Source organism: Jaculus jaculus, chromosome 15 (assembly GCF_020740685.1).
Source record: "Jaculus jaculus isolate mJacJac1 chromosome 15, mJacJac1.mat.Y.cur, whole genome shotgun sequence".
NCBI classification, from domain to species: Eukaryota; Metazoa; Chordata; class Mammalia; order Rodentia; family Dipodidae; genus Jaculus; species Jaculus jaculus.
The window spans coordinates 48885425-48911294 of NC_059116.1; the positions used below are offsets into that span (position 1 = coordinate 48885425).

General features: G+C 41.7%; 1 protein-coding gene across 1 annotated transcript in view; it reads left to right on the forward strand.

Moving 5' to 3' along the window:
• Positions 1 to 25494, forward strand: part of Slc39a6 (solute carrier family 39 member 6) — a 42444-nt gene extending 16950 nt beyond the window's left edge. The window contains exons 6-10 of the mRNA XM_004666779.3: positions 6818 to 6923; positions 19189 to 19566; positions 20830 to 20910; positions 23520 to 23710; positions 24501 to 25494. Of these exons, the coding sequence (XP_004666836.1) occupies positions 6818 to 6923; positions 19189 to 19566; positions 20830 to 20910; positions 23520 to 23710; positions 24501 to 24653 (909 nt within the window). The 3' untranslated portion in view covers positions 24654 to 25494. The remainder of the gene's footprint in view (positions 1 to 6817; positions 6924 to 19188; positions 19567 to 20829; positions 20911 to 23519; positions 23711 to 24500) is intronic.
• Positions 25495 to 25870: the final 376 nt, after the last annotated feature.

Here is a 25870-nt window from a genome sequence, read left to right on the forward strand (position 1 = left end):
TGGGGAATCGAACCTGGGTCTTTTGGCTTTGTAGGCAAATGCCTTCACTACTAAGCCATTCCTCCAGCCTTTGCTTTTTTTTCAAGGTAGGGTCTCACTGTAACCCAGACTGACCTGGAACTCACTATGTACTCTCAGGCTGGCCTCAAACTCACAGTAATCCTCCTACCTCTGCCTTTTGAGTACTAGGATTAAAGATGTGCGCCACCACACCTAGCTAAGATGACATAATTTTTAAAATATGTTAATTCAACTTGGTATTCAGTTTTTACCTAAACTTTTCTTAGCTATTCTTTCATCTGGCACTCTTTATTTTATTTTATTTGATACAAAGAGAAAGGGGAAAAAAAGAGAGAATGGGTGTGCCAAGGCCTATAGCCATTGCAAATGAACTCCAAATGCATGCACCACCTTGTGCATCTGGCTTACATGGAACCTGGAGAATTGAATCTGGGTCCTCAGGCTTCACAGGCAGCTGCTTTTACCACTAAGTCACCTCTCCAACCCCTCACTGAACACTCTTTTAACTTAAGATTTTATGAGATAGGCTGTTAACTAATCTAGCACTTTTTTTTTTAATTTTTATTAACATTTTTCATGATTATAAAATATATCCCATGGTAATTCCCTCCCTCCCCACCCCCACACTTTCCCGTTTGAAATTCCATTCTCCATCATATTACCTCCCCATTACAATCATTGTAAATACATATATACAATATCAACCTATTAAGTATCTTCCTCCCTTCCTTTCTCCACCCTTTATGTCTCCTTTTCAACTTACTGGCCTCTGCTACTAAGTATTTTCATTCTCACGCAGAAGCCCAGTCATCTGTAGCTAGGATCCACATATGAGAGAGAACATGTGGCGCTTGGCTTTCTGGGCCTGGGTTACCTGACTTAGTATAATACTTTCCAGGTCCATCCATTTTTCTGCAAATTTCATAACTTCATTTTTCTTTACCGCTGAGTAGAACTCCATTGTATAAATGTACCACATCTTCATTATCCACTCATCTGTTGAGGGACATCTAGGCTGGTTCCATTTCCCAGCTATTATAAATTGAGCAGCAATAAACATGGTTGAGCATGTACTTCTAAGGAAATGAGATGAGTCCTTTGGATATATGCCTAGGAGCGCTATAGCTGGGTCATATGGTAGATCAATCTCTAGCTGCTTTAGGAACCTCCACACTGATTTCCACAATGGCTGGACCAGATTGCATTCCCACCAGCAGTGCAGAAGGGTTCCTTTTTTTCCACATCCCCGCCAACATTTATGATCATTTGTTTTCATGATGGTGGCCAATCTGACAGGAGTGAGATGGAATCTCAATGTAGTTTTAATCTGCATTTCCCTGATGACTAGTGACGTAGAACATTTTTTTAGGTGCTTATATGCCATTCGTATTTCTTCCTTTGAGAACTCTCTATTTAGCTCCTTAGCCCATTTTTTGATTGGCTTGTTTGATTCCTTATTATTTAACTTTTTGAGTTCTTTGTATATCCTAGATATTAATCCTCTATCAGATATATAGCTGGCGAAGATTTTTTCCCATTCTGTAGGTTGCCTCTTTGCTTTTTTCACTGTGTCCTTTGCGGTGCAAAATCTTTGTAATTTCATTAGGTCCCAGTGGTTAATCTGTGGTTTTATTGCCTGAGCAATTGGGGTTGTATTCAGAAAGTCTTTGCCAAGACCAATATGTTGAAGGGTTTCCCCTACTTTTTCCTCTAGCAGTTTCAAAGTTTCCGGTCTGATGTTAAGGTCTTTAATCCATTTGGACTTAATTCTTGTGCATGGCGAGAGAGAAGAATCTATTTTCATCCTTCTGCAGATATTTATCCAGTTTTCAAAACACCATTTGCTGAAGAGGCTGTCTCTTCTCCAATGAGTATTTTTGGCATTTTTATCGAATATCAGGTGGCTATAGCTACTTGGGCTTACATCTGGGTCCTCTATTCTGTTCCACTGATCTACATGTCTGTTTTTGATAGCACTTTATTTTCCAACTTAGCTATGAAATTTGTGTTGTGCCAATATATATATATTTTATTTTTTGTTTTCTGAGGTAGGGTCCCATGCTAGCTCAGTCTGACCTGGAATTCGCTAAGTGTAGTCTCAGAGTGGCTTTGAACTTTTGGCGATCCTCCTACCTCTGCCTCCCAAGTGCTGGGATTAGTGTGTGCCACCACACCCGGCAGCCAATATTTTTTAATGCAAAAATAATATAGTATAACATACATATTACTGTATGCATGCTGTGGATTATAGTCAGAGAAGTGTGATTGTCTCTACTTCAGAATTGTATCTACTACAGTATAAGCTAAGATCCAAGGCCCCTGTGCCTTGTTTACCACTCTGTGTATACTGCCTAGAAAAATAGTAGATGATTGATAAATTTTCATTGATTGTGTAAGAAACATGAAACATCAATGAGTTACTCTAGACATGGGTCCTACAGGAATCTTGCAAATGTTACATGTTCTCTTCCCATTTTAGAAAATGTAGAGCTTATATATTTTCAAAGGTATTTGGATCTTAGTGTTACTTCTTAGTTCCCCTTGTATATCAAAAAATAAATAAATCTTTGAGCCAGATGTGGTGGCTCACACCTTTAATCCCAGCACTTGGGAGGCAGAGGTAGGAGGATCACAGTGAGTTTGAGGCCACCCTGAGACAACATAGTAAATTCCAGGTCAGCCTTACCTCAAAAAAAAAAAAAAAAAAAGTCTTTATATGGTGTGTTAGAAGCACTTTATGTCCATGAGAGGGCATCTTACTTGCATCTAAGCTATGTGCCTGGAAGCTTCTCTGTGGCACCATGTGAGTCACCTGCCATGTCAGTCTGATTTCTTTATGTTCCACTTAGAAGCATGTCTCATGAGTTGTGTTGTTACTCTTTCATAACAGTCCAACTTTAAACATTCTTCTACCAGTGGAGCAAGAGTCACTTGAAACATCCTCTCATCCCTGTCTCCTTCCAGCCAAGTCTCACTAGATATGCCCATAGGCTCCCCCACTTACCCCACCATTCTTCTATTGCCCTACAGCAGGACTGCTTATTTCCCACCCAAGTGACAGCGGTGACCTCCTACTGGTCTGTCCATATCATTCCTTTTTCACAGAGCAGGCAGTGCTTTGCATAAATGAAAAGATGATGAGGTGGTGTGCCACTGCTTAAATCTGTCATTGACCCTCCTACTGCTTTGGGGACATGGTCTGTATTATCTGGATTCAGCTGCCATAGCTTCATTTCTTACTCCCTCCAGAGAGATAGTCCTGCTCGACCATCTTGTGTTTCTACTGGTTCCAGGCAGAGTGGGGTCCTTCCTGCTTCTAGGCCCTCTCTTGTGCTTTTTTCTTGGCCTAGAATACTGCTTCCTCCATTCCTCACTCCAAATTCCTGCTCATCTTGAGATCCTGATAGAATTGCCACGATTTTTCAAGAGTTTGTCTTCTTAAAGTTTTGTTAGTTTGTGCTCTAATGGCACTGTGGGCTTTTTTGTTATAAAATGTGTCAGTGACTAGCAGGCATAGAATTAACACAGTCATGATCTGTTAAATCCCCCTCCTGTCAGTGGGAGTGCCATAGCAACACAGACTGTCTGTCTTGTATGTTGTACTGCCAGCATTTAACATGGAGGGCATGCCAGGTCCTGAATACTTGTGGAATAAAGGAATTGCTTAAACCAGGCATGATGGTGCATGCTTTTAATCCCAGAACTCAGGAGGCCTCCAGATACCCCTGGAGGATTGCCATGATTCTGAGGCCAGCCTGAGGCTACAAAGTGAGTTCCAGGTCAGCCCAGCCTAGGCTAGAGTGAGATACTACCTTGAAAAAAAGAAAGAAAAAAGAAAAACAAAAATTGCGTAAGCTGTAAGTTCTACATTCCTTGCCCAGTGGGCATCAACAAAAGTTGCGTAAGACATCCTTGCCGGGCATGGTGGCGCACACCTTTAATCTCAGCACTCAGGTGTTAGAGGTAGGTGGATTGCAGTGAGTCCAAGCAACACTAAGAAGACATAGTGAATTCCAGGTCAGCCTGGGCTAGAGTAAGACCATACCTTGAAAAACAGAAAAGAAAAGAGAAGAGAAAAGAAAACTAAATATAAAAAGTACCTGAATTTATTTATTTTATTTTTAAGTACTTCCTCTCCTGAAGCATTATGCTAGGAGTAAAGATGAAGATTTGTCTGTAGCTCAGTGATGGAGCATGTGTTTAGAATGTGTGAAACTCTGAGCTAGGCTTGATGGCACATGCCTTTAATCCCAGCACTTGGGAGGCAGAGGTGGGAGGATCACCATGAATTCAAGGCTACCCTGAGAGTACATAGTGAATTCCATGTCAGCCTGGGCTAAAGCAAAACACTACCTCACGGGGGTTGGGGGAGATGACTCTGGGTTCAGTCCCAGCACCAAAAAGAAAAAAAAGTATCGATTTGTGTGTGTGTGTGTGCGCGCATGCTCTTAGATCTATAATCTAACTTCAGGTGACTAAATTACACTTAAAAGTACAACAAATAAATGTATTATTTGTGTGATAATTTCTGCCATTTAAAACATTATCTTAGGTGGGCATGGTGGCACACGCCTTTAATCCCAGTACTCAGGAGGCAGAGGTAGGAAGAGTGCTGTGAATTCAAGGCCACCCTGAGAATACAGAGTGAATTCCAGGTCAGGCTGGGCTAGAGTTAGACCCTACCTCAAAAACCAAAAAAAAACCATTATCCTCTACGTAAGTAGATAGCACAGAGGCACTGTTGCTCAGTGTGACTTTTGTACATTGGTTCTTGGACTCAGAGAGCGACAGTCTGTCAATCCTGACATTTGGAATGTTTAAAAACAGCCAGTAGCTGGACATGGTGGCACACGCATTTAATCCCAGCACTTGGGAGGCAGAGGTAGGAGGACTGCCGTGAGTTCAAGGCCATCCTGAGATTACATAGTGAATTCCAGGTCAGCTTGGGCTAGAGCGAGACCCTACCTTAAAAAAAATGGTCAGTAAGGGCTGGAGAGATGGCGTAGTGGTTAAGGTGCTTGCCTGCAAAATCAAAGGACCCAGGTTCAATTCCCCAATACCCACATAAGCCAGATGCATAAGGTGGCACATGCGTCTGGAGTTTGTTTGCGGTGGCTAGAAGCCCTGGCGCACTCATTTTCTCTATATATATCTGTCTCTTTCTATCTCTCTCAAGTAAATGAATAAAGAAAAAAAATTTAAAAAAAAAAAAAACAAGGGCTATAGAGATAGCTTAGTATGTAAGGCACTTGCCTGTAAAGCCAAAGGACCCATGTTTGATTCCCCAGGACCCACATAAGCCAGATGCACAATGTGGCACATCCATCTGGAATTCATTTTCAGGAGTTGGAGGCCCTGGTGTGCCCATTCTTTCTCTATCTTCCTCCCTCCCCCGTCTAATCAATAAATAAAAATTTTTAAAAAGCCAGTGATAGTAATCCCAGTATCCCAAAGGCTGAAGCAAGCAGATTGCTACAAATTCAATGCTGGCTCAGTATCAAAAAAATTAATATATAAAAATTTTTGCTGGGCATGGTGGCACACACCATTAATCCCAGCACTCAGGAGGCAGAAGTAGGAGGATTGCCATGAGTGCAAGGCCACCCTGAAACTACATTGTGAATTCCAGGTCAGCCTGAGCTAGAACAAGACTGTATCTCAAAAAACCAAAAAAATTAATAATAATAAGTAAATAAAATTTAAAAGCCCAATGATAATTTCAAGTCTGAGACTTATTTAAACAGGAAAGACATGTTAATGATGTTTTACTAAGGAAAAATAATTTCATTTCTATACTTAAAAAAGTAGCTGGGTGTGGTGGTGCACACCTTTAATCCCAGTACTCCAGAGGCAGAGGTAGGAGGATTGCTGTGAGTTCAAGGCCACCCTGAGACTACATAGTGAACTCCAGGTCACCCTGGGCTAGAGTGAGACCCTATCTTGAAGAACCAAGAAAAAAAGTTAAAGTATGTGTTTCATGTTCAAAAAAGGTCCTAAGAAAACCAGGCATTCATTTCAGATTATTGCGTGCCTGGAGGAAATGCCTCTAACTGCTTCTAAGTTAATAACCTCAGGTGGAGTTTGTCAATTTTAATGTGTAGATGAGTCAGCCCGGGATCTAATTAAAATCTACATTCTAATTTCCCAGTGGTGAGTGTGGCTTGAGTATGTGTGTTTCTGCCAACTCCCAGGGGTTCTGTGTAGCTTGTGGAAGACACACTCACACTAGACAGTGCAGGGGACACCCAGGAAGATTCACCTGTTGTTTTTCTCTATGACTCAGGCACTCTACCTTTCCGACAGAGCTGAGAGTTAGGTGCAGTGCAAATAAGTAAGTTCAGGCCCTGCTTGCCCTGGGATGCTTGTATTCTAGTAGAGGTGTGTTAATACTGTGGTCTGTTTTCTTTTTAAAATTTTTTATTATTTTTATTTATTTATTAGAAAAAGGGAGAGAGAAATAGAATGAGTGTGCCAGGGCCTCTAGCCACTGCAAGCAAACTCCAGATACATGCACCACCTTGTGCATCTGGCTTGCCATGGGATCTAGGAAATCGAACCTGGGTCTTAATCCTTTGCAAGCTAGCTCCTTAACTGCCAAGCTCTCTGTCTAGTCCCCTGTGGTGTTTCTCTGTAGCTTTTACTTCACTGCCTTTTGGTTAGATATGGTGCCGAGGACTAGACCCAGGGCCTCAAATGTGCTAGGCAAGCCCACTAGCACTGTTGCCATGGTTTATTGGAAGCTACGCACATGAGCAAATCAACTGTTTGAAAGTGTTGCTTTCCCTTACTATTTTAGAATCAGAAAAAACCTGAAAATGATGATGACATGGAGATTAAGAAGCAGTTATCAAAGTATGAATCTCAGCTTTCAACAAATGAGGAAAAAGTAGATACAGATGAACGTAAGTCCACGAGTGGCTCTGGGGCTGACAAGACTTTATTGCTCTGGGATTTGTATACTGGTGGGGCTATTTAGAAGATGTGGAGCTATGTCCTTTTGTGTTTATTTTCTTGTGTATCTCATACTTTAAACACACTATCTCAAGAACTCTCAAGTGTGGATCTGTGCATGCTAGGGGCCCTCCGAGGAGCAGAATCCAAGTGAAGGAGAAGCTTACTCTAAACTGCATTTCTCAAGGATCTGAGTCCTCAGGGTTGACCCTGTCCCAAAAACAAGTGTGGTGTGCCATGCAGAGGGAGCTGTGCACCCTGCGACTGGGACTGTGCAAGTGAAGAGGGGAGTGGAAGGTGAATAGGCGGAGTGAGCATGAATGCTCCTGTGTGTGGCTGTAGGCAGAATACTCTCCTCAGGAGCTCATCACTGTGAGGCTAACAGAAATCTTGTTTGTTTGCTGCCTAACAGGGTGATGAGTTCATGTGGTAATGTGTCAAAAGGTGGTGGTGCAAGCCTTTAATCCCAGCACTCAGGAGGCAGAGGTAGGAGGATCTCCGAGAGTGGAAGGCCACCCTGAGACTACATAGTGAATTCCAGGTCAGCCTGAAGTAGAGTGAGACCCTACTTCAAAAAACCAAAATAAAAGTAATTTTATCAGACTCCTTCCACCTCTTCTCACTGCAGTCATAAGGAATTTCTTTAGGGAAATCAGTGCTAGAGATCGTAGGTGTCAGTATCTAGTGAAGTTTTGTACCAGTATGAGTAGAGATTTGACCTAGAGATTTCTGGGGTAGTCAGAACTGAGCTGTATATAGCTTAAGGACAGGGACTGGGAAGATGGAATGCAAATGTTGGAGGATTAGTACATCTCCCCCAACCAAAAATCTCCTTTACAATGCTCTAGAACTCCTTTTAGTACTGAGGTTTCAAATCACATTCTCTGAACTAGAGCCCCAGAAATGTGGCGTGAACTTACTGGCACTGCTTGCGCTTACTCACTTCCTTCACATTTTCTGACTAGGTGAGGACGTGAAACATGGTGAGTGCTTCCCAACTCCAGATTCGTCATGAATCTGTTTGCAAAGTACTGTTGTACACACAGATGGATTATAATTCAAGTGATAGGAATTTTTGTGTTTTTGCTTTCTACTCATCTACCTAACTTTAAGTGTAGTTGTATGGATTTTTCACAAATGCATACTTTTGCCACCATAATCAATATACAAAACATTAATTACATCACCACTTGGTGCCCATTTGTAGACACAGTTGTCCTACTCTTATAATTTATCTATGCCAGATTCCTATACCTACTGTGTTTAAAATTTGGTGCCATAACAGGGCTGGAGAGGTTGCTGAGTGGTTAAAGGCTCTTGTTTGTAAAGCCTCCTGGGTGAGTTTGATTCCCTAATACCTACATAAAGCCAGATGCACAAAGTGGCACATTGGTATAGTTTGTTTGCAGCCCTAGTATACCCATTCTCTTTCTCAAAATACATAATTTTTTAAATTTGGTGTTGCCAAGCATGATGGCACACACCTTTAATCCCAGCAAAAATGCCTCATAATACCTAACGTTGCTGGGCATGGTGGCACCTGCCTTTAATCCCAGCACTCAGGAGGCAGAGGTAGGAGGATCACTGTGAGTTCAAGGCCAGCCTGAGAATACATGGTGAATTCCAGGTCAGCCTGGGCTAGAGCCAGACCCTACCTTGGGGAAAGAAAAAAAAAAACCTGTGCCATGGGTTGGGGAGATGGCTCAGTGGTTAAAAGGACTTACTTGCAAAGCCTGACTGAGTTCAGTTCCCTAGTACCTATGTAAAGCCAGATGCACAATGTGGCACATTTGTCTGGAGTTCATTAGCAGTGGCAAGAAGCCCTTGCATGCATGTTCTGTCTCCTTCTACCCCCACCACCATGTCCCTGTTCATGAATGAATTTTTTTTTTTTTAATTTGGCATCAGCCAGGCATTGGTGGTGCACGCCTGTAATCCTAGCCCTCAAGAGGCTGAGGTAGGAGGATAACTGAGTTCAAGACCAGCCTAGTACTACATACTGAATTCCAGGTCAGTCTTGGCTATAGTGAGACCCTACTTTGGAAAACCAAAAAAAATTTTTAAAGTTGGTGTTATATTTGGAAAATTGAGTAGTTAGGGACTTCCGGTTAAGATGGCGGCGTAGGTACCACGCCAAAGCAGCCTAGGGGGGAAAAAGACCAAAAAAACTCAGCAGAATACACACTCTTACTAAAAAGGGAGGTGTATAGGAAATTAAGGCGGCAGCGGAGAAGTGGAAGAGTTATAGAGCATCCAGAGCCTGCACAGGCGGGAAGGGCGGCTGTGGCAGCTCGGCCAATCACCGCAACCTTGGCGCAGCAGAAAGCCGCCAGACTCTCGACTCAAGCCGCAGGAGAAGCCAGGTGCGGGATTTTCCCCTCGCACCGCGCTCTCCGCAACTCGGGAAACGTGAGGGGAGAGTGGCAGCGAGCAGCGGAGGAGAAGACCGCGAGGTAGAAGCACACGTGGAGCAGCAAGACAACCAGAGCAGCCGTGGCTCCCTCCCCTCACCCACCGCCTGAACCCAGCTCCAGCAAACACAGCAGCGGCCCGGGACCGGCCACGCCAACTTGGGCTGACGGCGGAACCCAAGCAGGAGCAGAGTTCGGCAGCAACTTCAGCGGCTACAGCACCACTACCAGCGGCCCCAGCAGCAGCGGACCCAGGAGCGGCAGCGGCGGCAGATCCCGCAGCAGCAGCTTCGGGGGGAGCAGCAGCGGTGGACACGGCAACAGCAGCTTCAGCAGCAGTGGTGGCTCCGGTGGTGGCAGCTACGACAGCAGCAGAGGCAGCAGCAGCGGCTCGGTTTGCCCCGTAGGAAAAGCAAGTGCCCAGCTCCAGAAATCAGAACAGCAGCCCGACAACCCAGGCAGCAACTTGACTGAGACCAAAATCACCCAAGGTAACTGGGATTGCACCAGGGAAGGGTCTCACTTGGTCACAAGCTGACTTGGATCCCTCAACAGACCAGAAATCTAAACCTCTTCGTTGATAGAGGATCTGGCCATTATAATAACTACTCTTGCATACATACTCGGGGCTGTTTTTGATTGAATGTGTACAGTGTTTAGTTAAATTTTAGAATCTACCTGTATTTTATTCCACTCAGCCTGCTTGAATACTCCTATAGCAGGGAAACTCAACCCCTAAGAACATCTTTGTAGCTACTCTGAGAGTCTTAAGAGCCACACCTAATACCTTAAGGTCCTACCCTGAAAATATATTACATCAAATCAATTGATACAGCTAAGAATACACAGCTAGCTAGAAAATCCAAGCATTAACTTAATCCAAGATGCAAAAATATATACATTATAACACAAGAAACACTAAAAAGCAAGACGATATAAATCCACCTAAAAGTATTAATGCATCAGAAATGTCCTCCAGTGAGAAAGAGTTAGAGGAAATACCTGAGAAAGAGTTCAAAAGAATAATTATAAATATGTTCAAAGAGGTCAAAGAACACATGAAAATAATCAAAGAAGAAATCAAAGAGGAAATCAAAGAGGAAATCAAAGGAATCAAAGAAGAGGCAGGACACCAATTTAATGAAATAAAGAAGGCAATACAAGACATAAATAGGGAAATAGAAATAATAAAGAAAAACCAGTCAGAATTACTAGCAATGAAGAACACAGTTAATGAAATAAAAAACTCTGTAGAAAATCTCACCAGTAGGATGGATGAGGGAGAAGACAGAATATCTAAGCTAGAAGACCAGGTGGCAGACCTAATGCAGTCCAACAAAGAGAAAGACAAACTTATAGAAAAGTATGAGTGGGAATTTCAAGATATTCGGGACACTATGAAAAGATCCAATATAAGAATTCAGGGCATAGTAGAAGGAGAAGAAATCCACTCCAGAGGCATAGTAGGCATCTTCAACAAAATCATAGAGGAAAATTTCCCCCAAATTGGGAAAGAGGTGCCAATACAGATACAGGAAGCCTTTAGAACCCCAGCCAGACAAAACCCAGAAAGAACCTCTCCTCGCCACATTATAATCAAACTTCCAAACACACAAACCAAAGAAAAAATATTGAAAGCAGTTAGAGAGAAAAATCAAGTGACCTACAAAAGCAAGCCCATCAGGATTACAGCAGATTATTCAACACAAACTTTTAAAGCCAGAAGGGCTTGGAGTGATATATTCCAAGTTCTGAAAGATAACAATTGTCAACCAAGGTTACTTTATCCTGCAAAGTTATCCATTCAAATAGATGGAGAAATAAAGACATTCCATGACAAAAGCAGGTTAAAGGAGTATTTGAAGACAAAACCAGCTCTACAGAAAATACTTGATAGAATCCTCCATGCTGAAGAAAAGGAAAAGCACACATATAAGGAACCTAGAAAAAAACAGCTATACTCAAATACCAGTTAACAGAAGAGAGCACAGGTAGAACCAGTAACACACACACACAAAAATGGCAAACATAAATACACACCTTTCAATAATATCTCTTAATATCAACGGTCTCAATGCCCCAACGAAAAGACATAGATTTGCAGACTGGGTTAAAAAGCAGGATCCTACAATTTGTTGTCTTCAAGAAACTCACCTTTCTACAAAGGATAGACATTATCTTAGGGTGAAAGGTTGGAAGATGGTGTTTCAAGCAAATGGGCCTAGAAAACAAGCAGGGGTTGCTATCCTAATATCAGACAGGGTAGACTTTAGTCCGACGTTAGTCAAGAAAGATAAGGAAGGTCACTTTATATTGATTAAGGGCACACTCCAACAGGAGGACATTACAATCCTAAACATATATGCACCTAACATGGGGGCTCCCAAATTAGTCAAACAAACACTATTAGAACTAAGGTCACAGATAACACCAAACACAGTGGTGGTGGGTGACTTTAACACCCCACTCTCATCAATTGACAGGTCATCCAGGGAAAGAATAAACAGAGAGGCATCTGGACTAAATGAGGTCATAGAAGGAATGGACCTAACAGATATATACAGGACATTTCATCCAAAGGCTGCAGAATATACATTCTTTTCAGCAGCACATGGAACATTCTCTAAAATAGACCATATATTAGGACACAAAGCAAATCTTAACAAATTCAGGAAAATTGAAATAATTCCTTGCATTCTATCTGACCACAATGGAATTAAACTACAAATCAGTAGCAAGAAAGGCTATAGAGCATACACAAAATCATGGAAACTAAACAATACACTACTAAATGATGAGTGGGTCAATGAAGAAATCAAAAAATTTATAGAGTCAAATAATAATGAGAACACAACATACCAAAATCTCTGGGACACAATGAAGGCAGTTCTAAGAGGTAAATTTATAGCCTTAAGTGCCTATATTAAGAAATTAGAAAGGTCGCAAGTAAACGACCTAATGCTTCGCCTTAAAGCCTTGGAAAAAGAAGAACAAGGCAAACCAAAAATTAGTAGACGGGAAGAAATAATAAAGATTAGGGCCGAAATTAATGAAATAGAAACAAAAAGAACAATCCAAAGAATTAATGAAACAAAGAGTTGGTTTTTTGAAAGGATAAACAAGATTGATAAACCCTTAGCAAATCTGACCAAAAGAAAGAGAGAAGAGACACAAATTAATAAAATCAGAGATGAACAAGGTAACATCACAACAGATTCCAGAGAAATTCAAAAAATTATAGGGACATACTATAAAAGCATATACTCCACAAAGTATGAAAGTCTGAAAGAAATGGATGATTTCCTTGATCTATATGACCTACCTAAATTAAATCAAAATGAGATTAATCACTTAAATAGACCTATAACAAACATGGAGATCTGAACAGTTATCAATAATCTCCCAACTAAAAAAAGCCCAGGCCCGGATGGATTCACTGCTGAATTTTACCAGACTTTTAAGGAAGAGCTAACACCATTGCTTCTTAAGCTTTTCCAGGAAATAGAAAAAGAAGGAATTCTACCAAACTCTTTCTATGAGGCCAGCATCACCCTGATACCAAAACCAGGCAAAGATAGAACAAAAAAAGAAAATTACAGACCAATCTCCCTCATGAACATAGATGCAAAAATTCTCAACAAAATATTGGCAAACAGAATACAAGAGTATATCAAAAAGTTCATTCACCCTGACCAAGTAGGCTTTATCCCAGAGATGCAGGGATGGTTCAACATAAGCAAATCTATAAATGTAATACATTACATAAACGGGTTGAAGGACAAAAATCACATGATCATCTCATTAGATGCAGAGAAAGCATTTGACAAAATCCAACATCCCTTCATGATAAAAGTCCTACAGAGACTGGGAATAGAAGGAACATATCTCAATACAATAAAGGCTATTTATGACACGCCTACAGCCAACATATTACTAAATGGGGAAAAACTGGAAGCTTTTCCACTAAAATCAGGGACAAGGGTGTCCACTGTCCCCACTACTATTTAATATAGTTTTGGAAGTCTTAGCCATAGCAATGAGGCAAGAGACACACATAAAAGGGATATAAATTGGAAAGGAAGAAATCAAGTTATCATTATTTGCAGATGACATGATTCTATACATAAAGGACCCTAAAGACTCTACTAGCAAGCTGTTAGAGCTGATCAAAACCTACAGCAATGTAGCAGGATACAAAATAAATACACAGAAATCAGTAGCCTTCATATATGCTAACAACAAACACACAGAGGATGAAATCAGAGAATCACTCCCATTCACAATTGCATCAAAAAAAATAAAATACCTTGGAAGAAACCTAACCAAGGAAGTAAAGAATTTATACAATGAGAACTTTAAAACACTCAAGCGAGAAATTGCAGAAGACACTAGAAAGTGGAGAAACATCCCTTGTTCCTGGATTGGTAGAATCAATATCGTGAAAATGGCAATCTTACCTAAAGCAATCTACACATTTAATGCAATCCCTATCAAAATTCCAAAGGCTTTCTTCATGGAAATAGAAAAAACAATCCAAAAATTCATTTGGAATCACAAAAAACCTCGAATATCTAAAATAATACTGAGCGACAAAAAAGAGGCTGGTGGTATCACCATACCTGATTTTAACCTATACTACAGAGCCATAGTAACAAAAACAGCATGGTACTGGCACAAAAACAGACATGTAGATCAGTGGAACAGAATAGAGGACCCAGATGTAAGCCCAAGTAGCTATAGCCACCTGATATTCGATAAAAATGCCAAAAATACTCATTGGAGAAGAGACAGCCTCTTCAGCAAATGGTGTTTTGAAAACTGGATAAATATCTGCAGAAGGATGAAAATAGATTCTTCTCTCTCGCCATGCACAAGAATTAAGTCCAAATGGATTAAAGACCTTAACATCAGACCGGAAACTTTGAAACTGCTAGAGGAAAAAGTAGGGGAAACCCTTCAACATATTGGTCTTGGCAAAGACTTTCTGAATACAACCCCAATTGCTCAGGCAATAAAACCACAGATTAACCACTGGGACCTAATGAAATTACAAAGATTTTGCACCGCAAAGGACACAGTGAAAAAAGCAAAGAGGCAACCTACAGAATGGGAAAAAATCTTCGCCAGCTATATATCTGATAGAGGATTAATATCTAGGATATACAAAGAACTCAAAAAGTTAAATAATAAGGAATCAAACAAGCCAATCAAAAAATGGGCTAAGGAGCTAAATAGAGCATTCTCAAAGGAAGAAATACGAATGGCATATAAGCATCTAAAAAAATGTTCTACGTCACTAGTCATCAGGGAAATGCAGATTAAAACTACATTGAGATTCCATCTCACTCCTGTCAGATTGGCCACCATCATGAAAACAAATGATTATAAATGTTGGCGGGGATGTGGAAAAAAAGGAACCCTTCTGCACTGCTGGTGGGAATGCAATCTGGTCCAGCCATTGTGGAAATCAGTGTGGAGGTTCCTAAAGCAGCTAGAGATTGATCTACCATATGACCCAGCTATAGCGCTCCTAGGCATATATCCAAAGGACTCATCTCATTTCCTTAGAAGTACATGCTCAACCATGTTTATTGCGCTCAATTTATAATAGCTGGGAAATGGAACCAGCCTAGATGTCCCTCAACAGATGAGTGGATAATGAAGATGTGGTACATTTATACAATGGAGTTCTACTCAGCGGTAAAGAAAAATGAAGTTATGAAATTTGCAGAAAAATGGATGGACCTGGAAAGTATTATACTAAGTGAGGTAACCCAGGCCCAGAAAGCCAAGCGCCACATGTTCTCTCTCATATGTGGATCCTAGCTACAGATGACTGGGCTTTTGCGTGAGAATGAAAATACTTAGTAGCAGAGGCCAGTAAGTTGAAAAGGAGACATAAAGGGTGGAGAAAGGAAGCGAGGAGGATACTTAATAGGTTGATATTGTATATATGTAATTACAATGATTGTAATGGGGAGGTAATATGATCGAGAATGGAATTTCAAACGGGAAAGTGTGGGGGTGGGGAGGGAGGGAATTACCATGGGATATATTTTATAATCATGGAAAATGTTAATAAAAAAATTAAAAAAAAGAAAATTGAGTAGTTACATTTTTGTCTCCGTTGTCATGTAAGATTTAGGTTTCGAGTGGTGTCCAGCATAGGTGAAGCACACGTTAGTAAGTGTGCTCTGCTTCAGTAAGGAGAGGTCCCGTTACTATTATGGGAGACATAGCATGAGCCAGACTTGCTCCCTGTGGTTAACTTTTTTTATCTGTACTGTGAGAACTGTTGAAACAGGTCAATAAATGAGGTCTTGTGTTTTTGAAATGTCACTAGTCTTGCTGTAAAAACAAAGTCTGGATTCCATTATCCTTTAATTAAACACAAAATGTATTTTTCTTATTTTTCTCTTTCAATATGTGCTGGATGTCTGTGCATATGTAAAGTATACCTGTGAAAGAAAACTGGACCCTTTGGGCTTTGTAGATGATTAAAACACAAATTTCAGCTAAAACTTTATTTTATTTATTTATTTATTGGGGTAAGGTTTCACTGTAGCCTGGCCTGACCTGGAACTCACTCTGTAGTCCCAGGCTAGTCTCAAACTCACATTAATCCTCCTACCTCTGCCTCCCAAATGCTGGGATTACAGGTGTGTGCCACCATGCTCAGCTAAAACTTAAATTAAAATTAAAAGTTGCCTTTAAAAACTAGAGCTATTGGCCTAGAGAGATGGCTTAGCAGTTAAGGCACTTGCCTAAGGACTTGGGTTCGGTTCTCCAGATGCACTAGGTGGTGCATGTGTGTGGAGTTTGTTTGCAGTGGCTACAGACCTTGGCATACCTATTTTCTCTCCCTCTCTCTCTCTCTCTCTCTCTCTCTCTCTCTCTCTCTCTCTGTCTCTCTCTGTCTGTCTCTCTCTCTCTCTCTCTCTCTCTCTCTCTCTCTCTCTCTCTCCCTCTGTCCCTCCCTCCCTCCCTCCCTTCCTCTCTCAATGTCTCTTTCTCTCCCAAAAAAACACAATATGTTTTTTTTTTTTTTTAAAAAAAGAAAAGACTATTTAAAATAAACTGGAGCTAGGTAGGCATGGTGACATACACCTTTAATCCCAACACTCTGGAGGCAGAGGTAGGAAGATTGCTGTGAGTTCAAGGCCAGCCTGAGACTACATAGTAAATTCCAGGTCAGCCTGGGCTAGAGAGAGACCCTACCTCAAAAAACAAAGAAAAAGAAAGAAAATTGGAGCTAGAGGTGTAGCTCAGTTGGTAGATCAGCTTGCCTAGCATACATAAAGCCCTGGGTGCAAACAGCATTACTAAGCTGGTTGAGGTGGTACATACCTGTAAACCCTGGCACTCAGAGGTGAAAGCAGGAATATCAGAAAGTTAGGGTCATCCTCTGCTACATAGTATGTCCAAGGCCAGCCTTTGAATACCTGACACCCTGTCTCAGAAAAAATATTTAAGTGTCAGGGTTGTGGGAATGACTCAGGAAGTTAGAGAACTTGTCACACAAGAATAAGGGCCTGATACAGCAGCCGCGTAAAAAAGCAGCATGGCCACACATGCCTGTAACCCCATGTCTATCAGAGCAAAGACCAAAGAATCAGAACGCCTGGGGCTCACAGGTTTGTGTTTCAGAGAAAGGCTGTATCTCAAGGATCAATGTGGAAGAGCAGAAGAGGACAATACCCAAAATATTTGTCTGGTCTACACACGCATGTACATAAAGCACACACGTCTGCACATGTATGCTATACATATACATACCACACCATACTTATTATACACACACCAAAAATGTTAACAAGTAGGTTGTTTGTGTGTAGTTGCCTTTTTATTGATTGATTGATTTTTGAGGTAGTGTTGCACTTGATCCCAGACTTACCTGGAATTCACTCTGTAGGAAGGCTGGCCTAGAACTCATAGCGATCTTCCTTCCTCAGCCTCTCAAAGGCAAGGATTGAATGCTAGAAATTGAACAGCACAATCAATCTCCTGTATCTTCTTCCTCAGGTCTATGTCTGTTACTCTCCTCTGCTCCAGGCACACACATATTTTCCTGACCTGCTCAAGAGTCAGTCACAGACACAATGTTTCTTTGCCCTTGTGCACATCAGCAGATGTTTCTTCAGATCCTTGCTCTTACCCCCGTTTAGTTACGATGTGTATGTTGATACAGTGCCCTTCTTTGGGCTGTAGACCTTATTCTTTTTTCCAATTGTCTTAATTCCTTTGCCCCCAGCAAAGGAAAAAAGTGGTCCAAAGGCCAATCTGGGATCAAATATTGCCCTTAGTTGCTTCTCATCTTGAATTTGCAAACACATTTTCATGATTAAATAATCATTTGGGGCAACAAAACTGCAACATGATATGATAGTGTGGTTTTTTTGTTTTGTTTTTGTTTTTGTTTTTGTTTTCTGAAGTAGGATCTTGCTGTAGTCCAGACTGACCTAAAATTCACTATGTAGTTTCAGGGTGGCCTCAAACTCATAGGCCTCCTACTCCTGAGTGCAAGGGTTAAAGCCCTTCTCCCTGAGTTTCACATAAATCCCTGTGTCCTTTAGGTTTCTGCTCAGCGCCCTTCTCCCTGGAGGTCTTTCTCCTGTGTTCTACTGCATCCCCCAGCACAACCGGACTTGATGACACTTGTCCATAATCCTAGCACTTGGAGGCTGAGGTGGGAAGATTATGAGTTTGAAGCCATTGTCTACATAGTGAGACTCAACAAACAGTAACAACAACAACAAAAAAAAAAAAACCCCAGAATGCCTAGCACAGCATAGGTGCTCAACAGATAGTCACTGGCTGGAGGGAGTAAAAAACTGTATTCTTGCTACTGCCTGTCTCTAAGCTTTTCTGTTCACCCTGTGTTTTCCAATATGCTATTTTTTTCTGAAGAGCAAAGGAAATATTTTTACTCTTCTTTCCTCTTCAGCTTTCTGGACAGACCTCAGTACAGTTTGTAACAATGGGATGAAATAGCTACCCAAGAATTATATCAGGGCCAAGATTGCTCCCAAGAAAATTGATAACAGGGTGTAAGACAAACTTTATTGCTACTGTATATTTACTTAACCAGATAATAAATACTTCTCTTTTTTAGGCTAGATGTCACTCTGTAGCCCAGTCGGGCCTTCAACCTTGAACTCAAGCAGTCCTCCTGTAATGGGATTACAACTAATAAATGCTTTTTTCTTCTTTTTTTATGAAGCAGAGTGTCATTCGAGCTCAGGCTGGCTTTGAATTCATAAGTGATCCTCCTAAGTGCTGGGATTAAAGGTGTAAAAAATAATTCATAGTATCTTGTTTTTCCTTGAATTTTACCCTCCAAAAATAAGAGGTTAGTTGACAGGATTTTATTATATGGATGTGGTCTCCCTATTAACCATGAATGAGATAGAGACACAGAGAATTGGCATGTCAGGGCCTCAGCCGTTGAAATCTCACTCCCAGTGCTTGCGCCACCTAGTGGGCATGTGTGACCTTGTGCTTGCCTCACCTTTGTGCATCTGGCTTATGTGGGATCTGGAGAGTTGAACGTGGGTCTTTAGGCTTCTCTGGCAAGCGCCTTCACCACTAAGCATTGTTTCCAGCCTTGAAATATATATATTTTTGAAGATAGTTTGGAACCTATTTGACATTTCTCATCACTATTCCACTGCTGTTCAGTCCTGCAAGTGTGAGAGAGAACCCACACCTTAATGATCATTAGCTTGCCAGTGAGATGTTGGAAATGTGTTTGAATGCATAGACAAGTCTTTTCTTTCATTCTCATGTTCTTTGTGTTCATCTGTAGGACCTGAAAGCTATTTACGAGCAGACTCCCAAGAGCCGTCCCCCTTTGATTCTCAGCAGCCAGCAATCTTGGAAGAAGAGGAGGTCATGATAGCCCATGCTCACCCTCAAGAAGTCTACAACGAATATGTGCCCCGGGGGTGCAAGAACAAATGCCATTCCCATTTCCATGACACTCTGGGCCAGTCAGATGACCTCATCCACCACCACCATGACTACCATCACATCCTGCATCACCACCACCACCAGAACCACCACCCCCACAGTCACAGCCAGCGCTACTCTCGGGAGGAACTGAAGGATGCTGGCATTGCCACCTTGGCTTGGATGGTGATAATGGGTGATGGCCTACACAACTTCAGTGATGGCCTGGCAATTGGTACACAGCTCCATATTTTTTCCTTGTTGGTGGACTTGGAAGTGTCACATTGAATGTCCAGTCAAATGTAACAAAGAATAGGTTAGTTTAGATGAGGATAGCAATGACTTCCAAGGTGACCAGAATCTTCTCTGTTTTAACAATGCAGTATTCTGTAAATGTTAGATGCAGTTAAACTAGGATCTGTGCCTAGCCTGTTCCCTCAGTTGACACTATCAAATGTGCTTTGGCTGAGGCCCTCACTCAGTGATAGAGCATGTAAAATCATGCTTTTGTATGGAATATGTGTGGAACCTCCCCCCTTATACCTTGAAGTTCCCTTATTAATAATATAACTGTGTTCTTAAGATCAAATCTTTTCAGTCATCTTTTCTGCTATGCTAAAGGAATCTTCATATACTGATAACTCCAACTCCAACCAATGAAGAATTACAGACATTTTTTGTTACATTGTTGTACCACAATTGGGAGACAATATACTTAACAGATGTTAGTAATTTTGCTCCAGAAAAGCTGTGGTAGCAATTACAGACTGGGCAGCAGACACCTGTAAAGGGGACACCTGTCCAAGAAGGCAGTGTTGCTTTGAGCCAGGCCTTAGCTCCCTGGGGCTCCATTTTCTTCCCCCACACTGTGTTAGACACAGCATAGGCAGACAAAGGAGGAAATCCAAATGTGTGTTTCATCATTACTCAGTTGTACATACATTCACTCTTTTCTTTAAAAAAAAAAAATTGTTTATTTGCAAGCAGACCAAGATAGAAGCGAGACAGAGAGAATGGGCAGGCCAGGGCCTCCAGCCCCTGCAAGTAAACTCCAGATGCATGCACCACTTCATGCATCTGACTCTATGTGGATACAGGGAAATTGAACTCAGGTCATTAGGCTTTGCAGGCAAGCACCTTAACTGCTGAGCCATCTCTCCAGCCCACATTTGCTCTTTGAGTGGGAGGCAGTCCATATCTCAGTCTCCTTATAAACTGGTGAAAGAACATATGAAAACAAGCCTATTGACAGCAAATCCCTTTGAGGCCAAGGAAGTATATGTACTCCTGACTGCAGAAGGGGTTTTCTTCCCTTCTCTGTCACATCTGCTCATGCTTCTCTGGGAAACTGAAACCCAGTGAGATGAGACCTTAGGTTGCTGATAAAGAAGGTAAAGGCTCAGAAAGGTTGTATCTATGCATAGCCAAAATATAATGTACTTCTTGTCCTCATTTCTGTACTGATGAGATTTAAAACCTCATCTGACTGACTTTTCAGGCGCTGCTTTTACTGAAGGCTTGTCAAGTGGACTGAGCACTTCTGTTGCTGTGTTCTGTCACGAGCTGCCTCATGAGTTAGGTAAGAGAACCATCGACACTGTCTTGCATGTGAGTGGACTGTTCTGGGGCCCACAGGCTTGGGTGAAGTACATTCCAGCAGGCTTCATACCTCCAGGCCTTTGCACAGTTTGCTTACCCAACTCATCTTTTCTCTCTAGGCACAAGCTTGTTTCCAGACAGAATTTTGACACCACAAGAAAATAATTAGCTAGAGTCGGGTAGGGTGGTACACACCTTTAATTGCAGTACTAGGAAGACAGAGGTAGGAAGTTTGCCATGAGTTTGAGGCCAGCCTGGGATTAGAGTGAGTTCCAGGTCAGCCTGGGCTAGAGCAAGACTCTACCTCAAAAAAAAAAAAAGAGAGAGACTACAGCAGGGCTGGAGGGATAACTTGGTAGTTAAGGCACCTGCCAGTAAAGCCAAAGAATCTACGTTTAGTTCCCCAGTACCCACATAAAGCCAGATGCATAAGGTGGCACTTGCATCTGGAGTTTATTTGCAGTGGCTAGAGACACTTGGTATGCCCATTCTCTCTCTCTCTCTCTCTCTCTCTCTCTCTCTCTCTCTCTCTCTCTTTCTCTCTCTCTCTCTCTCTCTCTCACACACACACACACACACATACGTGCACGCAAATAAATAAAATATTTTTTAAAAAGACTACAGCATGTAGAGGAATCATTTCTTCATTAATAGCAAGATGTTAGAGAAGAAGATTCGGGACAAAGGATATTGCTCAGTATGAGTGCTTTCCTAGCATGTGTGAGGCCCTGGGTTCAAACCTGAGTACTACCTAAAACAGACTATGAAGATTGGAGCTGAAGGGAGCTAATGCATTGTACTGTAAGTGCTCTTCTCTGCCAAGAACCTAAAACTTTCCTGGTTGTTTTGGATCTCAGCACATGTCCTACTTTGCATCCTCATAGGCACATACTTGTTCACAGACACTTTGACACCAGCTACACTTTTGTCCCTCCCATGTGTTTGGCCATTTGGAAGAAGAAAATAGTTGCCAGTAGACTCCTTTCCCTATGCTGGTGTGAGCCTTTACCTCATTTACATTCCCCATCTCAAACCTTCATGCCCCATGAAGCCCCTCTCAACCACTTCCATCTCCACGCATCTTTTCTCTTATTGTAGTTGTAATGTGGCACTCACTAGCTCTTTTTTTTTTTCTTTTTGAGATAGGGTCTCATGTAGCCTAGGCTTAGCCTCAAAGTCACTATGTATCTGAGGATGATTTGGAATTCCTGATCCTCCTCTACCTGCCCAGTGCTGGGATGGCAGGCTAGGATTTCAGATGTATTCCCCCACACCTGGCTTATGGGGATGGAATCCAGGGCTTCATGCACACTGAGCAAGTGTTCTACCCACTGAACCACAGTCCCAGGCCTATACTCACTAGCTCTGAATTATGTGTCACCTTTTTTTTTTAATTAATTAATTAATTTATTTATTAATTTATTTATTTATTTATTTATTTGAGAGTGACAGACACAGGGAGAAAGACAGATAGAGTGAGAGAGAGAGAATGGGCGTGCCAGGGCTTCCAGCCTCTGCAAACGAACTCCAGACGCGTACGCCCCCTTGTGCATCTGGCTAACGTGGGACCTGGGGAACCGAGCCTCGAACCGGGGTCCTTAGGCTTCACAGGCAAACGCTTAACCGCTAGGCCATCTCCCCAGCCCTATGTGTTACCTTTACCAGGCTGATCATTTCATGTAGGTTCTGCACCCTCCACCCCCTTTTTGGAGCCTAGATTTTTGTTTCTTTTTTTTTTTTAGTTTCTCTATGTAGGGTCTCGCTTTAGCCCAGAGTGACCTCCAGCTCACAGTGATCCTCCTACCTCTGCCTCTCAGGTGCTGGAATTAAAGGCATGCACCAGGGCTGGAGAGATGGCTTAGCGGTTAAGTGCTTGCCTGTGAAGCCAAAGGACCCCAGTTCGAGGCTCAATTCCCCAGGACCCACGTTACCCAGATGCACAAGGGGGCGCACGCGTCTGGAGTTCATTTGCAGTGGCTGGAGGCCCTGGCGTGTCCATTCTCTCTCTTTCTCTGCCTCTTTCTCTCTCTGTCTGTCACTCTCAAATAAATAAATAAAATAAACAAAAGAAAAATAAAGGCATGCACCACCATGTCTACCTATTTTAGATTTTTTGAGATAGAATCTCATGTAGCCCGGGCTGACCTCAGACTCTATATATAGCCTAGGATAACTGAACTGATCCTCCTACCTCTACCTCCTAAATGCTGTGGCAGTTATAAGCCCCTTGAAGATATTCCTAGAGCGTAACAGTAGACTTCTGGTATTTGCCAGTCACTGACAAAGTGAAAGTCTGCAGAAAATGTTGGCTAAAAAGTTTAGCCTGTAAAGCTGTTGGGGTGACTTATACTGATTAACACTGCTGCAGTCCTGGGTATTTTTCTCTCCTCACAAAATTGGACAATTGCTGGATATGGTGGTGTATACTTTTAAATTCCAGCACCCAGAAGGCAGAGGTAGGAAAGTTGCTGTGAGTTCAGGGCCAGCCTAGAACTACAGAGTGAGACCTGGGCCTCGAAACAACAACAAAACTTGGACAGTTTTCTTCAAAGAGTAGTCCCCTAGATACCTTTGTGTTCTGTGTTCCAGGTGACTTTGCTGTTTTACTAAAGGCAGGCATGACCGTCAAGCAGGCCGTGCTGTACAATGCTTTGTCAGCCATGCTGGCCTATCTTGGAATGGCGACAGGAATTTTCATTGGGCATTATGCAGAAAACGTGTCTATGTGGATATTTGCACTTACTGCAGGCTTGTTCATGTATGTCGCTCTGGTTGATATGGTAAGTCCTAAAGTCAAACAGCATTGTCTCAATAGAGGAAATGTGTAATAAAATTTGATTGGATGGGAGACAGAGGTAGGAGGATCACTGAGTTGGAGGCCACCCTGAGACTACCTAGTAAGTTCCAGGTCAGCCTAGGCTAGAGTGAGACCCTACCTTGAAAAAAACAAAACAACGACAACAAAATTTAAAGAAATAAGGCTTCCATCCCAGTGATGAGAAGTCCAAACTGGTGGCAGATAAGATTATAGGTCCCTTTGAGGTTATTTTTTTGGTCACATGGATAACTTTATCCAACTCAGTCTATATCTGGATATATATAGAAAATAAGGCCCCGCGTTATCTATAAATTTGAAGACAAACTTACCTAAGCCACATGCTGTGCATATGTCATGATACTTAGTGTGTCTTTGTTGACAGTGGAATCCAATCGTATTCTTCCACTTGGCAAAGGAATAAAATCCAAATCACCAAAGTCCACATGACAACACCAGTCTTACTGCTACAGTGTATGTTCCTCTGCATGAGAGTGAACCACTTGTTCTAGTTAATTTAGCTGAAGCAGGAAACTAAGGTCTCCACCTAGCAGTAGAGCAAACTAAACGTTTACCTGCTCAGAACACCATAACTGCTAGGAAACGCTGTGTAGTGTCACCAGCCGCAGGCCGTGGGCACGCAACCACGCTTTGCAGAACTGCCCCTTTATGTATCCAGCTGGAGCTAGTATACTGTTCTGAGACACTTACAAGACAGTGGATCTGGAACCTAACTGTTAATTCTTTTCTTGAAGGTTCCTGAGATGCTACACAATGACGCCAGTGACCATGGATGTAGCCGCTGGGGATATTTCTTCCTGCAGAATGCTGGAATACTTTTGGGTTTTGGAATTATGTTACTTATTTCCATATTTGAACATAAAATCGTGTTTCGCATAAATTTCTAGTTAGGTTATAAATGCTAGATTAGCTTAAAAACATTGCTGTCTATAGTTTGAGTAGGTGATAGGAAGATACCTACTGAGATATACAGCATTTAAAATTACTGGATTTTGTGATTTTTGTATTGAATATTGCCATTTGTTGTGCTTAAAGCCAGTTACACTGGTGACATAAAGGTACGTTTTAATATTTAAGTTATTCTATTTTGGAAATGTGTAAAATGTATGTGCAATCCACCAATATTACCAGTTTTCTGTATAAATGAGATTTGGCATGACATGTTGTGTATATTTCAGGGAAGGTGTCTTTAATACTTTCATGTATAGACCTAATTTACCATGATTTCCCTCCTGGCTTCTGCAGACCTGCCAGGGTCCACCTTTGTCCCTTGAGTACTAGTATTCCTGTGAAAGCACTGAGTCTATGCCATGCAGTTATGTAGTTGTGTTTGTTTCTTTAGTAGAGAAGTCTAAATATATTTAATGAATTCAAACAGTACATCACTTGACCAAGGAAGTAGGGTTTTAAATATTTGTATGGAGTTGTGCCACATAGGTAATTAGTTTAAGTATTAATAAAAAGCTTGGTTTTCACCAGAAGTTATGATAGGATGTTCTGATGGTCTCATTTACCAAATGTTAAGCAGTAAAGCTTGGATCCCTGTGAGGACATTAAAACCCATTTTGGGGATATTTTCACTTCTTGAATCAGAAGCACTTGACATCTCAGAGCCTCTGTACTGTCATTGTGAGCATTTTCCCTTTGTATATGACACTGTGATAGTCTAGAGTTGTCTGTGGCATTGTCTAGATGTTTCTTTCCTGCAAAATAAACTTGTCAACTCAGTGGCAGACATCATACTGTCTATTTACTATGTTAACCACTTTGAAAAACACAATTCACTAGTTTGAGTCTGTTCACAGTGTTATGCGTTAGATCTGCGGAACCTTTTTTGTTGTTGTTGTTTGTTTTTTTGAAGCAGGATCTCATTCTGGTCTAGGCTGACCTGCTGGAATTAGCTATATAGTCTCAAGGTGGTCTTGAACTCACAGCGATCCTCCTACCTCTGCCTCTCAAGGGCTGGGATTAAAAAACATGTGCCACCATGCCTGGCTTGTTGGATTTTGGTGATTTTTTGAAGAACTTTGAAACCTTACAAAAGTGAAACCCTCAAGTTTGAGGTCACCCTGAGACTCCATAGTGAATTCCAGGTCAGCATGAG